This window comes from Prionailurus bengalensis, chromosome B4, assembly GCF_016509475.1.
Source record: "Prionailurus bengalensis isolate Pbe53 chromosome B4, Fcat_Pben_1.1_paternal_pri, whole genome shotgun sequence".
In the NCBI taxonomy this organism is placed as follows: domain Eukaryota; kingdom Metazoa; phylum Chordata; class Mammalia; order Carnivora; family Felidae; genus Prionailurus; species Prionailurus bengalensis.
In genome coordinates, this window is record NC_057358.1 from 94,897,285 (window position 1) to 94,910,639 (window position 13,355).

The 13,355-nt window shown below is 34.2% G+C and overlaps 1 protein-coding gene across 5 annotated transcripts in view; it reads left to right on the forward strand.

The window, feature by feature from the left end:
* Nucleotides 1–13,355, forward strand: part of CNOT2 (CCR4-NOT transcription complex subunit 2) — a 135,257-nt gene that overhangs the window by 104,753 nt on the left and 17,149 nt on the right. For 3 of the 5 annotated variants that reach the window (XM_043565019.1, XM_043565018.1, XM_043565022.1), the window contains 4 exons: nucleotides 5,975–6,122; nucleotides 6,856–7,038; nucleotides 9,352–9,431; nucleotides 12,273–12,398. In XM_043565019.1, coding sequence (XP_043420954.1) covers nucleotides 5,975–6,122; nucleotides 6,856–7,038; nucleotides 9,352–9,431; nucleotides 12,273–12,398 — 537 coding nt within the window. The remainder of the gene's footprint in view (nucleotides 1–5,974; nucleotides 6,123–6,855; nucleotides 7,039–9,351; nucleotides 9,432–12,272; nucleotides 12,399–13,355) is intronic. The other 2 variants (XM_043565021.1, XM_043565020.1) reach the window with 1 other exon arrangement.

A 13,355-nucleotide genomic window follows, 5' to 3' on the forward strand; every position in this document is an offset into this window, starting at 1 on the left:
AAGTTTATTTTCACCTTTAGGACCACCTGTTGACTTTTTTTTTTTTTTTTTTTTTTTTTTTTTTTTTTGCATAGGTGTGTTTCACATCCCACCTCACCCACCCCCAGAAAGTTAATACTTACTGCATATTTACTATGTGTATGGTGCTATTTTAAGTACTTTATAGGAATTAACTCATTTCATCTTCACAACTGTCCCAAGAGAGGTTAAGGGATTTGCCCAAGGTTTTACAGGCAGTAAGTACTAGAGCCAGGATTCTATTACTTAGTAAGTGTAACTGTGTGAACATCAGTTGAGAACAGAAGTTTCTTTGAATCCTGGACGTTACATATTACTTACTGAATGTCATGACCCTAGATAGTGGGCTGTTAGCACATAATAGAAACAACAAATGTTAAATCCACAGAATTAAAGAGTTTTCTGACCAGGGCATGGTGGTAGTATTTAGTTGGCCACTTCTACCATGGGTGAAATATTATTCCAGGATGTAAGAGTATGGCAAATAATAAAGATCTTGTTTTCATGGAGCTTATATTTTAATGGGGAAAAAATAATTGTGCAGACAACTAGGAAATAACATGATTCTGGTAGTAAGCACTATAATAATTAAGTCAGGTTAAGGGATGAGTGGATGGAATTAGTATTTCACATGGAGCAGTCAAAGAAGTTATCTCTGAGGAGGTGATATTTGAATGGAAACTTGAATGTTGAAAAAGGGACATCTTTGGAAAGATCTGGGGGATCTTTGGAAAGATCAGGTACAGACGACAGCAAATGGATCCTCATCAGAATGTAAGAATGAACTTAATGAGTTAAAGGAAGAGTGAGAGGGCCAGTGTAATGAACAAAGAAAGTAGAAGATTAATGGGGTAGCAGGTGTCAGATCATGGAGTCTTATAGAGATTTTATAAAGACTTTGGATTTATTCTAAGTTTAATGGAAGGATTTTAAGATACAGTTTCATTTTTAAAAGATCACTTTGCTCTGTAGCAAAGGGACTGAGTGGTGAGGGCCAAATGATAAGAAGAGAAAGACAGTGCTACTGCTGCAGCATTCCAGGCAGGAAAATAGGCTTGGGCCGGGGATGGAGGTGTTAGGAAGCGGTCAGATTTGGGATATTTTGGAGATAGAGCTAATATGATTTGGTGATGTAGGATGTGAAAGAGACAGACCAAAGATTTCTAAAGTTTGAGACCCGCATTACTTTGTGAATGGGTGTCATGAATCTAGAGTGGGAACTTAGGTTGAGGAGGAGTAAGCCAAATGTTGTCAGGTACTCTCAGCTGGTTCCAATATAGCAGCAGCTTTTCATAGTTGAGAATGGCGAAGCCAGTTAACTCCATCCGTGTTTCTTTCTTGTTCCATACATCCTTAGTACCCAGAAGCAAGCCCATTCCTCCTCCACACTATATATCACTTGTTCTCATTTTCATACATCTTATTGTTTTCTCATACTGAATTGTTACAATGTTTTTACCCACCTGACTCATCATCGCCACCATCAAATACCTGACTAGATCTCTTTCATTATTTTAATTCATGTTCTATCTCCTCCAGAAATATTTTCTGATTCCAAATCCATTTTACTTTCATATCTGAGTTAGTGGTCCCTCCCATATACATCAGGGCACACTGTGTATAGTGTAAACACCTGTTTTGTGGCATTTAAAAAAAAAATCTATACTTCAACAGAATAAGAGAAGGGAAAGTATTCTAGGTTGGGAGATGGATATGAATAAAAGATCAGGGACAGATTTGGAGAGAGGACCAGGGAAAAAAGGAAAATTGTTCAATGAAGCTGTGGGGGGAAGCAAAGATTAGAAGAATCTTTTGGGTCATGACAGAGAATTTTAAAAGACTAAACTGTGATTGGATTTAATACTATAGGACAGTGATTCTCAACTCTGGCTGTACCCCTAAAAACACCTCGAGAATTTTTAAAATCCCACTGGCCATGAATTGCCTGGATTCAGACTAAGTGACAATTTCTGGGTAGGGGATCCAGATTTTAAAGTTCCCCAGGTGATGTAAGCGTTAGCAACTACTATAAGAAGTGGAAAATAATTGGTTGAAAGTAAAAGTCAAGAAATTGAATCATTATATTCTTCATTATTTGTGATCTTGGGTAGGTAACTTAATTCCTAATGTTCTTTATCTGTAACTTTGTTGGATGATCTCTGTGGAGACTTTCCTATTTCTAAAATCCTTTGATTTTAATGAAGGAAAATGTATAACAAAATTATGTTGCAGGGAAGATTAATCAGCTAAGTGCAGGGCAGATTGGAGGTAAGAAGATATGAGGACAAATTGGAGGTTAGAAGGTGGTTATTCATTGTTAGTGTGGGCAGGACAGTGAGTTCCTAGGAGAAGCTAGTTGCTTTGGAAATGGAAAAGGGGGCACATTAAGCCCTCTTGCACCAATTCATAGATTTTCTACCCCTTCCTTAATAAAGATTTCAGGAGACTTCATTTAAGTGTGAGTGTTCAAGGGTTTGGTTGCTATGACTAGTTTTTTTTTCTTGTAACTTGTATTATTAATATTTGTTTTTAGCAAAATATTGAATAAAGGATGGCATATTTTGCCATAAAGTACTTAACGGATGTGCTCTTAACCAGTTGTGCAGTGGAAATAATTCATAGAAACATTTCTTAGATCATATTCTCTTGGATTTCTGAAAAATGATCAATAAAAAATTGAATTCATTCTCTGTTTAGCACCCTGCCAAATTAGAGGTAGGAATCTACTTGGAGTATGTTCATATATTTCTACTAATACTGTATTATTCTTTATTAGCAATTTGTCACATTGAAAGAAAAATTTGATTCAGAACTATAAAGTTTTTAACTACTTTTTAACTTTTTGTTCATTCTTTTATACCTCATAATATTTTTTACCTGTTGTAGTTATTTTATGCCAAATTTTTTATGAGATCTTTTTTCCCCCACTTTTTCTTTTAGATTACACATCTTCTTCTTGGTATAGTATTTTGGAGAAGTTTTTTTGTGTGTGTGATTGTTTCTAATTATATCATTAAAAGAGTAGTTTTCCCTCTTTGACCTTACCCAGTTATAATTGACTCATGTTACTCAAATTTAATGATTTAGTATATTTTGTTTCCTAAAAATAAGTCTTTGTATGTTCTTATTCAGTGATACTCTCTCTATTTTAAAAGAATTCAGTTTTTAATTGAATTTGAAATAGCTTGATTAGTAAGTTATTCAAAGCTTGATGATCCAGTTTGAAAATGATGCACTCCTCTTATTTTTCATAACTACCTCGTTCAAAAAAATGCAACTCAGACTGATTGAACTTACCTGTTTTATGAAATTCAAGAGTGTTAAAGGAAAAATAAAAGTAAACACTGATCTTTGAGTTTATGTCATACTGTCTTCCTCCATTCTCAGCACTATAAATCAACTCGTGTGCCAGTAGCCAGTCGACTAAATAAATAACCATAGCCATTCTTGTTTCTGTCTCCAAAAGTTTTTTGCTAATGTTCAGATAATCTGTAGTCTCTAAGATATTTCTGAATTCTAAATTTTCATAATACAGCATAGAATATGTATATGAAGGATTGAAGTAAACAAATCTTAATAAGTCTTTAGTAAGGTATACTGATTATTAGAAAAGAGCCAAAGGATACTTGATTTTTTTAGAAAGTGTATGTTTATTTATAGTGCTGAAAGTATAAGAGTGAAAAAGAAAGGGAAAGTAAAATTAGAACTAAAACTTGACAGGTATAAAGACAGGAAGAAAGAAGATGGAGGGAAAAGATGAAGGGATGGAGGTTTAGAAAAATTTTGAAGAGAGGTAAATATTTGGGGGGGGTAAGGCAAAAGAAAAAAAAATAGAGGTGTCTCAAATTGGTAGACACTCACAAAGAGTGTTCACTTAGTGTTATATTGGGCTTGCATAGGGTTTCCATGAAGAACACTAGGAGTTAAGAGATCTAAATTCTAGTCTTGGTTCTTTGTGTCACCTTGGAAAAGTCAGTTAACTCATCTGAGCTCAGATTCCTCACCTGTAAAATGCGAACATTGGACTAGGTGATCTTTAAGGTCCCTTCTGGCTCTAAAATTGTGTAATATTTCTTGGTGGTCAGTAATTGTGTGAAACACATTCCTGTTGTTAATTCACAGCTATTGCTGATTTTAGGACAGCATATTTGGGGAGAAGGATGTAAACTCCCTAAGGGTAGGAGCCTTTTCTGTCTTGTTCACTGCTGTATCCCCAGCAGCTAGCACAGTAGTTGGCACATAGGAGGCACTCAATAAATGTTTGTTGAATGAGTGATATGAAAAGTATCACTTTGGTGGTTCCTTATGGGAGCATCTAGAGGGCCTAGAGGGAAACTAGAGTGGATGAAGAGAAGGAAAAGACTGATTTCTTCTGAAGAAATCTTATATGGCTGATTTTTAATCTCTTGTTTTTCCTTATTTTGTCCTGATTCAGAGAAAGTGTCTGCAGCTAGCGGTATATTAATGGTCACAAAACTTTTAGTGACCATACATACATATGGTGAACTACACCAACATATAATCTAAGCCAGTTAGTTCCCTTCATGTCACCTAAAGAAAAACAGAACCAGCCTCTGTTCCTCATGGAACCTGTCTGAAAAGAGTACACATAGAATATATTGAGTTGGTTTATTGGCTTCATTCACTTGGGAAGCCAAGTACTGAGGCCCCCAGATTCCCGTGAAATCTTTGTGATCCACTGGTATCCTTGGGATAGAAGATAGTACGTTGTTATGCCAAAGATAAATTTTGCAAAAGTTCTTGAGGTAAAACATTCAGAAAATATATTTACTCTAATTTTTTGGAGGTTATAGTTTCAAAATATTCAGGTCCTTGAAATTCTGGCTCCTGAAGTTAGACCAAAAAGGGAAGAAAAGAGTCACTTTAAATCCCTAGCACTAAAGCAATCTGTGTATTCATTAGCTCTCTCCATCTTATCACTTTTATTTAACTTCCAGTTCAGAGTAAGTTTAGTTGACTGACAGGCAATTTCACAGCTGACTAGAAATAGAAAGCACCAAAAAGTGTGGGTCAGGAAGATGGAAGCATTCATAGGCAGATGTGATAACTGGTGACAGCAGGACATCCTTAATCTGAATGGGGAAAGGGCAGAGAATCTAAACACCTAGAATATCAGATATCCCTGATAACTTCTGAATCATTAAGAAATTAATAATTTATATTTCACATTAACAGAAGTTAGGAAACCTGTCAGACGTTTCTGAAATAAGTTTATCCCAGTTAATTTTTTCTGTTTTGTAGCTGAATGCTAAAACTTCAGTAGTCTGTAAAATGTATCTGTTGGAATACATGCATCCTTGCATCTGGCCCCAGAAGTACGAGATAATTATATACAGGGTCATTGTACTTTGGAAACTTTTAAATGTTTTAAATTCTTGTCTCTTATATCAGCTTGAGTTTTTTTTTTTTTTAACAGTTGCTGACATTTTATGTTAGATTTGTAAAAATTGTAATGTTGAGAAGTATGTATGTATAAATAGTAGAGATTTCTTAAATGTGTTTTAAAAGGCTCATATAAAAATTAAAGCTACATCAGCAAGGTGGGGTTAAATGTCTGTGTTCCTCAGTTTTGATTTAAAACATAAAAACATAAAACTGCAAATTTCTTAAAGCCATATTTGTACAAAATGTTTTTATTGAGACATAAGTCATCTAATTTGTTAAAACCTTTGGCAGACATAGTCTATTGTAAAATAGAAATATGAAAGATACAAATATGAAGGCGATATCCATTCATAATATTAAATTTCAGACTAGAACCTTTTTGTTAAAATCAGATTCCATTTGGAGTGAATTGAATATATCCATTTAAAACTTGCATATTATATTACATGTTAGGTCATTTAAAAATGTTTTAAATTGCCAACTCCAGAAGATGGATAACAATTTCATTCCTGATGGCAATGAATTTCCTTCTTCTGAATTTTTTTAATAGGTGCACTAGGCCTTCCAATGAGGGGGATGAGCAACAATACCCCTCAGTTAAATCGCAGCTTATCACAAGGCACTCAGTTACCGAGCCACGTCACGCCAACAACAGGGGTACCAACAATGTCACTTCACACGCCTCCATCTCCAAGCAGGTATTTATTGATGGACCAGAATATTTCTCAAAATGTATCTTTGTAGAGTAAGCAACTTTCTAGTTTTTAATAAGATAACTAATTATTTGATTTTTCTGGTTCAGTGCCTTTCACTGAGGAAAAGAAAGTTAGTACCCTATGCTCCTTTTATTTCATTGCAAATTGATAAGTATAGTGTAAGATGTTCTTATCCTGCATCTAGCATACTGCTTGTCAGCTGGGTGGGTATCAAGGGTTAATCACCACCTGGGGACCTTTATCAGAAGCCAGCTCTCTTCCTCAAAAGAGGATGTGTAATTTAAAATCATTCCTCAGATAATTCTGATTATTGCTCCCTCAACACACATTCATTGTTCTAGTGAGTAAAACAAAACAAGATTACATAGATGATGCATATTAGCATGAAGAAGATAGAATGGCATACATTTCGAATGAACTTATTTTAAATATATGTGTGAAATACATTTGTATTATTTTATATCATAGTCACAGCAATAATTTTCTCCTCTTAAATATCACCTTACATTAGTTCTGCCGTAATTTACCCAATTTCTTGTTGGTTTTACTTTTCTTTTCAAAGAGCTAGAATGACCAGACAAAATAAGTAATGAAAATTAGCAGTGTAATTTGAAAGTGTATTTGAGGTTCTGGGGTCAGGCTGATTGATTATTTACAGAGAATTTTAATGAGTGATTGTAGAGAGCTTATTTAGTATAATGGACTTCTTTTTCAGGGGTATTTTGCCTATGAATCCTAGGAATATGATGAACCACTCCCAGGTTGGTCAGGGCATTGGAATTCCTAGCAGGACAAATAGCATGAGCAGTTCAGGGTTAGGTAGCCCCAACAGAAGCTCGCCAAGCATAATATGTATGCCAAAGCAGCAGCCTTCTCGACAGCCTTTTACTGTGAACAGGTAAGATGTTTATTGATAATGTGTATAATTGTCTTTCTGGGTGTTTTCAGATTTGCCTTTTCGTATTCAACATTCTGTTTCTTGAGTCTTGGCTTCTGTCTCATAAGTATGTTTCATCGTATTTTTATGACCAAAGATTCTCTTTCTGTTACACATTACAACTTTAACCTCCCCAAACTAAAGGCATGTTCTTTTGAAAATCAGTTTGATTGTAGAAAGCACATTAAAGCTTTTTGTTGTTGTTAGAAAAGAATTGTTCTTAAGTTGCCACCAGGCAAATTTTTATTGATAGGTCCTTCCTCTGTTAAATGAGGCTGGCCACTTAATGTGGTAAGAGTTCCAGACTTATGAATAGTACCAGGGATATGTTTGACTATTACTGCCTTGCTTCACTTATGCTTTGGTTCAGTACCTTTTCAACTAAAACTCAGTTTGGTGGTTTGGAGACTTAGTAACCAGAGACTTTTTAAGACTACATCTACAATATTTGAAAATAGTGTCATGTCCTGGGGTTTAAAACAAGATGAGCTGTGTGCTTTATACACCTTTTTGTACTGTCCATTTGCATGTTTACTATGCAGATAATAATGACATTATGAAGACCAGTTGTCCATCTTGTTAAGATTTTTAAGCTGTTCAGATAATTTATATGAGAGTGATGACTACAGTACAAGGCTTTGTATCTTGCAAAAATAGCATTTAAGTCTGCCGTTTTTTTAAAAAAATGGGGAACTGTGGGAGGAAAAAGGATCTTGACCTATTTGCTATCATCTTACCCATTTAATTCACTTTATCTGTTACTTGTAAAATCTGGATTCAAATAGGTTATTAACACATTTCCTGTTTGATCTTCATCCCATAAACTCCAGTTCTTTTATTTAGATTTATGAGTATTTCTCTTAATAATTTTACTGCTTTTACTTTTTTAAAAAAATTATTATCATAAAGGGTTATCAAAATTCTTATCTCCTTGATAGCTTCCTAATCATACACTTCTTGGGCTTTATCACATCTTTTCTTACGGTATTGTTCATTGAATGTATGTTTATATTTTTGCCTTTCCATATTTTTTCACATTTTAATTGTTTTTTAAAAATACATTGCTTATAAATTGTCAATGAAACATGGGTTTCTAAAACCCTGCTTACTAGTTTTGGTAAATTGTATTTGTTACAGAATGTTTTCATCCCTTAGTACTTTTTCAATGTGTGAAGGTACTTAGGTCACCAACATTGCTCACTTGCTATGGAACAAGTATTTTTAATGGCTTTCCTTCTCTTCTCTAGAGTATTGTTTGATCAGCTCCAGATTTTGTGAAAACACTGGCCATAGTTAGTTTTACAGATTTAGGTGAAAAAACAAAAACAAAAAACCCTGTCATCTTCAAACACTTTAACCCTACTCATAACACTGATACACTCTTTTATCAGATTATTTGATGGTAAAGATGCCTACTTTCATTGTAGAATTTGCATTAACAGCTCTTTTTGACATTCTTAATTACTTCTGGCCTTGCCTTAAGTTCAGACTTGTTTTTGTTTTCTCATGTTTAGGCTTGTGCAAAAAAGGGAGGCGTTTGTAACTATTTACCACGTACCAATTGTGCACTGCTTTAGAATGGAGGGCACTATGGAGAGATTTGGTTTTTCTTTTAAGTAGCTGAAAGATAAACTATATTTAGATAAGAATGATGTGTTTTAGAGCACTAAATTCAGTTAAAGAAAAACATCGCTTAATTCAGGTAAACTAAACCTTTATTGAGTGCCTGTTGTGTATCCTCCTGAAGACTAAAGGCAGAGGATGCGAAGATGACTATGACACAGACCCTGTATCTGAGGAGTTTATATTCTAGTTGGGAAAGACTGTGTTGTATGAAAGAAGATCTTTTATGGAAAGCAGTAATGGCACACTTTACCAGTAGTGGAAGGAGAACAAGTGTTCAGGAACAATAGTTTTACACTAAACTACATGTTTTTGAGATCAGTTACTTCTACCAGTGTATCCAGTAAGTTGGTTCTCCAAGCACATCAAATAGTGCCCTTAATCTCTGTTTTCCTCCAGACTTATGTGTACATTCTTTGCTTTTTGTTTTTTAATTCATCTGTTTAAGACATTATGGTTCTCAGTTATTCATGGAGGGACTTCAGGAACATTTTCAAATAAAGGTTAAACTCAGAAAAATGAAAGTAGTGTGTGTTTTTAAACATATTGTTGTTTTATATGAGGAGGTCAAAAGTATACGCTTCTGTTTTTCTTCATCTGGAAGTTAGTGTTCTCTTACTGTATATCTAAAATTATTTTCTATGTACCCAGTATGTCTGGATTTGGAATGAACAGGAATCAGGCATTTGGAATGAATAACTCCTTATCAAGTAACATTTTTAATGGAACAGGTAAGCTTATTCTGGAGGTAGTACCCTATAAAAAATATGGTAGATCTTTGAAATATGAAGCAATTCAACATACTGGTCTTAAAATATTACTAGATTTTTGTGTTAAACTGGTAGAATTTAATTTAGTGAGAATTTGACAGGAATAGGGTTTAATTCAAGTGAATAGTTGAGAGATATTTAAATATATTTTTTCACTTGATGTGGTAAAAGCATAGTGTTATTACTTCAGAATTATTTCCTTAATACCTAGAGAAAGCCCCTGAACATTACCCTAGTCTGTATTTATGCTTCAGAATTTTTTTTGCTTCAAGAGCGTTTCCTATCCTCAGTCCTGTCACTACAGTCTAATTTAGGTTGAGTGTTACAGCATTCTGCTTATAGGGAGCCAGATTGAAGAAACCTTTAAAATTTTATTGGAGCACTTAACTTTTTCTTAATAATTTTAATAATACTAATTTTGACATTTAACCCTTGGATTTTTTATCCAGTTTTATATGTAAAGTTCAGAATTTAATTACAGAGAAATCTGATTTTGAATTCCTGCAGTCCATTGGTTTCTTTCTTTTATCAACTGCTTCAGAGAGAAGAGAACAGGAGGCTTAATTGCTATTTTGCTTCAGATTTCACCCTCTTCCATCCTTGCCTCCAGACCCTTTCCAGAGAAAAGAAATAAAGGACGTTGTTACGGTCATAGGAGCAAAAACGAATTGATCATTCAGAGAGAAATATATGTGAAGGAAGTGGAAGGGAAAGAATGATCAGTGAAATGAAGCATATGTGGAAGCATCAGACAAGATTTAGTAATGAAATGTCATTTGTGACTATGAACTTTTAATTTTATGTGGTATTATATGTGTAGCAGCGTAGATTGATCAAATTAGACTTTAAAATTCCAAATTGTAGCATTTAAAACTTATAGTTTTATGTTCAAGGTGTTAAAAATGATATGAAGTACCATATTCCCACTGTTTCTGAAATGTTCCAATTTTTTCATATTTTATTATCTCTGAAATCAGACTATGTATCATAGTTTAATTGGCAAGTTATTTTTTTTTCCTAAATGGACCATAAAGTAACAGTGTGTCTGACAATGCCATCTTATATTCTGAATTACGCTTTTCCACACTTCCATAAATTTTAAAATTATTTTTAAAATTCCGTTTTAACTAAACTTTAACTATTTTTAGGAAAATTGTCTCCAAGTCTTTACCTAAAAATTCAAATTTGGGGGTTTATTAAGTATTTTTTAGGTTAAAATCCTCAGATAGCATGGCAATTTTAAATTCCATCTTAGAGGACCTGAAGATGTGTATTGAAAGTTAATACATATTCAAAGTTTTTGGTTAATTTATAACTATATAACTAACTATAAAGAATAATTCAAGAAAGATAACTTTTGTAGATTGAAAACACTATTAATTTGTCCTGTTGGTCTTTTTATGTAGTAGTATCTTTTTTAAATTAAAAATTAATAAATTGCTGTTTGTTTAGAAACAGTAGATATGATTTTATCATTTACTCTTCATAATTTTAAATTATAACCTGAGTGGGTTATGAGAGTGTGTTGTTTTTCTGTCAACAAAGTAATCTTGAGGTAATTAGTTTCTGAGATTTTTCTAATTATGAAACTTGGAGAAAAATTCAAAATTAACTGAAAGGCCACATAAATTAAAAATGCTATAAAACATGAAAACATCAGATGAAACAAAGTTTTTAAAAAAACCCTATAGTTCAGGCTAAAACTAAGGTAGAAAATTAAATTCTTCAAAAATTAAGCATATAAGATTGTAAGAATAATAGAATAATAAAAGTTGAGAAGAAATTAAGGGGATGATTAAAATTGGCAACATAGAGGGGCCCCTGCCTGGCTCAGTTAGTAGAGCATGCAAGTCTTGATCTTGGGGTTATGAGTTTGAGCCCCATGTTGGGTGTAGAGATTACTTAAAAATAAAATCTTTAAAAAATAGGCAAAGTAGAAATATTAGGTTAAATTTCAGGCTGATCTTTTTCATTTAAAATGGACAAAAATTAATTTTATTCATTTAATATATTTATTGAGCGCCTACTGTGCAATAGGTAATATAATCTTCTGGGCTTTGCATCATATTCCATGCTTCCCAAACTCTTGCCAGACATGGGAACCCTATTTATATTGTGTCTACCCCAACTGCAGAAACAGACACACACACACTTGCACACACATACGTGTGTATGGGACAAGTAGATCACAGGACAGAAGTCCTTAGAGTTTCTGCTCCCACTGCCTGTGTTTCAGATATGATTCTGGTCATTTGCAAGAGGCACTGTCATTATCACACCTGTGTGTAACTAAAGCTCCAAGCATCCAGATACTACCTCTGCTTTTGGATATAATGAAAAGAACAGTTACATCACAACGGTCTCTCTCTTGTTAGCTAACAAGAGAGCTATAACTTTAGAGTACCCTCCTTCACAGGGGAAATAATGTACCACATTAACTCCTTATTGTCTATCTTAAGTCTCTAGGATTTGGGGTTTTTATTATGCTAGCTACATATTGTTTGCTGAATTATTCATGAAATTCTTTTGCATGAAATAAGTCCACAAGTGTTTAATGTACACTTATACATACTTAGTACAGTGCTGTGTCTTTAGGAAGAAGGTACTGTCATTTCAAATTATACGATGGTTGGTGTTTAATAATCCCTTTAAAATGTTTGTACAGAATGCCTGGCTGGCTCAGTCAGAGTATGTGGCTCTTGATCTCTGGGTTGTGAGTGCAAGCCCCATATTGGGCCGAGAGCTTATTTAAAATAAAATAAAATGTTTGTAGAACCAATAATGTTCTTTCTCATTATTTAGATGGAAGCGAAAATGTGACAGGATTGGACCTTTCAGATTTTCCAGCGTTAGCAGACCGAAACAGAAGAGAAGGAAGTGGTAACCCAACTCCATTAATAAACCCCTTGGCTGGAAGAGCTCCTTATGGTAATTAAGCTTTCTAATAATGGCTAATGGAAACTTTTCCATTGTGCACACACACACAGACATACACATTTGTGTACATATGCATGTTCATGTCTGTACACACACACACACACACACACACAATATGTTTTCTAATCAGAGAAGCATAATTTTGTCAAAGCTGATATATGCAAAGTGCATTTTCCTTCCAGAATACCATGATAGCAAAGTTAGATGGGAAACAGTTTGTACAGAAACCCGAAAGGAAATGTTCATTGGTATTCAGAGGTTTTCTTCTGGCATTTCTGCCTTAAGTGTACCATAATGAATTAAGGTGCCTTTTCTCTTCTTAATTCATCACACATTTTTGAAGAATACATTCCTACATTCCTGGTGATTAGTAATGACTGACCTTACATGGAATATTTTTCCTAAGCCAGTTTCTCAACCTCCACACTACTGACATTTGGGTCAGATAATTCTTTGTAAATGGGGGGTGGTGGAGGGCTGTTCTGTGCATTAGAGAATGTTATAGCAACATCCCTGGCCTCTGCCAACTTGATGCCAATAGTACCTCTCCCCACCATCGTTTTGACAACCATAGGTGTCTCTAGACATTGACACATGTCCCATGGGAGAAACAATTGCCTTCTGTTGAAAACTGCTCATAGGGTCATGGATAGTTCATGTAGACTCTTGGTCACAATTAAAGTCCTTTCTCACTGTCTCTAATAATTAAGAGATTTGGCTAAATGAAAAGGAAGGGCATGAAATGTGTGCAATAACAACTTAGACGTGAAAATTATGTAACAACAATGTAGCCATATTCTCTTTACCCATTGCACATAGTTGTTTCCTTTTGGGAGAATCTGATAGAGATCAGTAGCAGAAACAATGAACTTAGAAGCATCAGTTCATAACTTTTTTAAGATAATGGTTTCTCCCATTTTCATCCAAGAAGGATTTCTGTACCTTTCA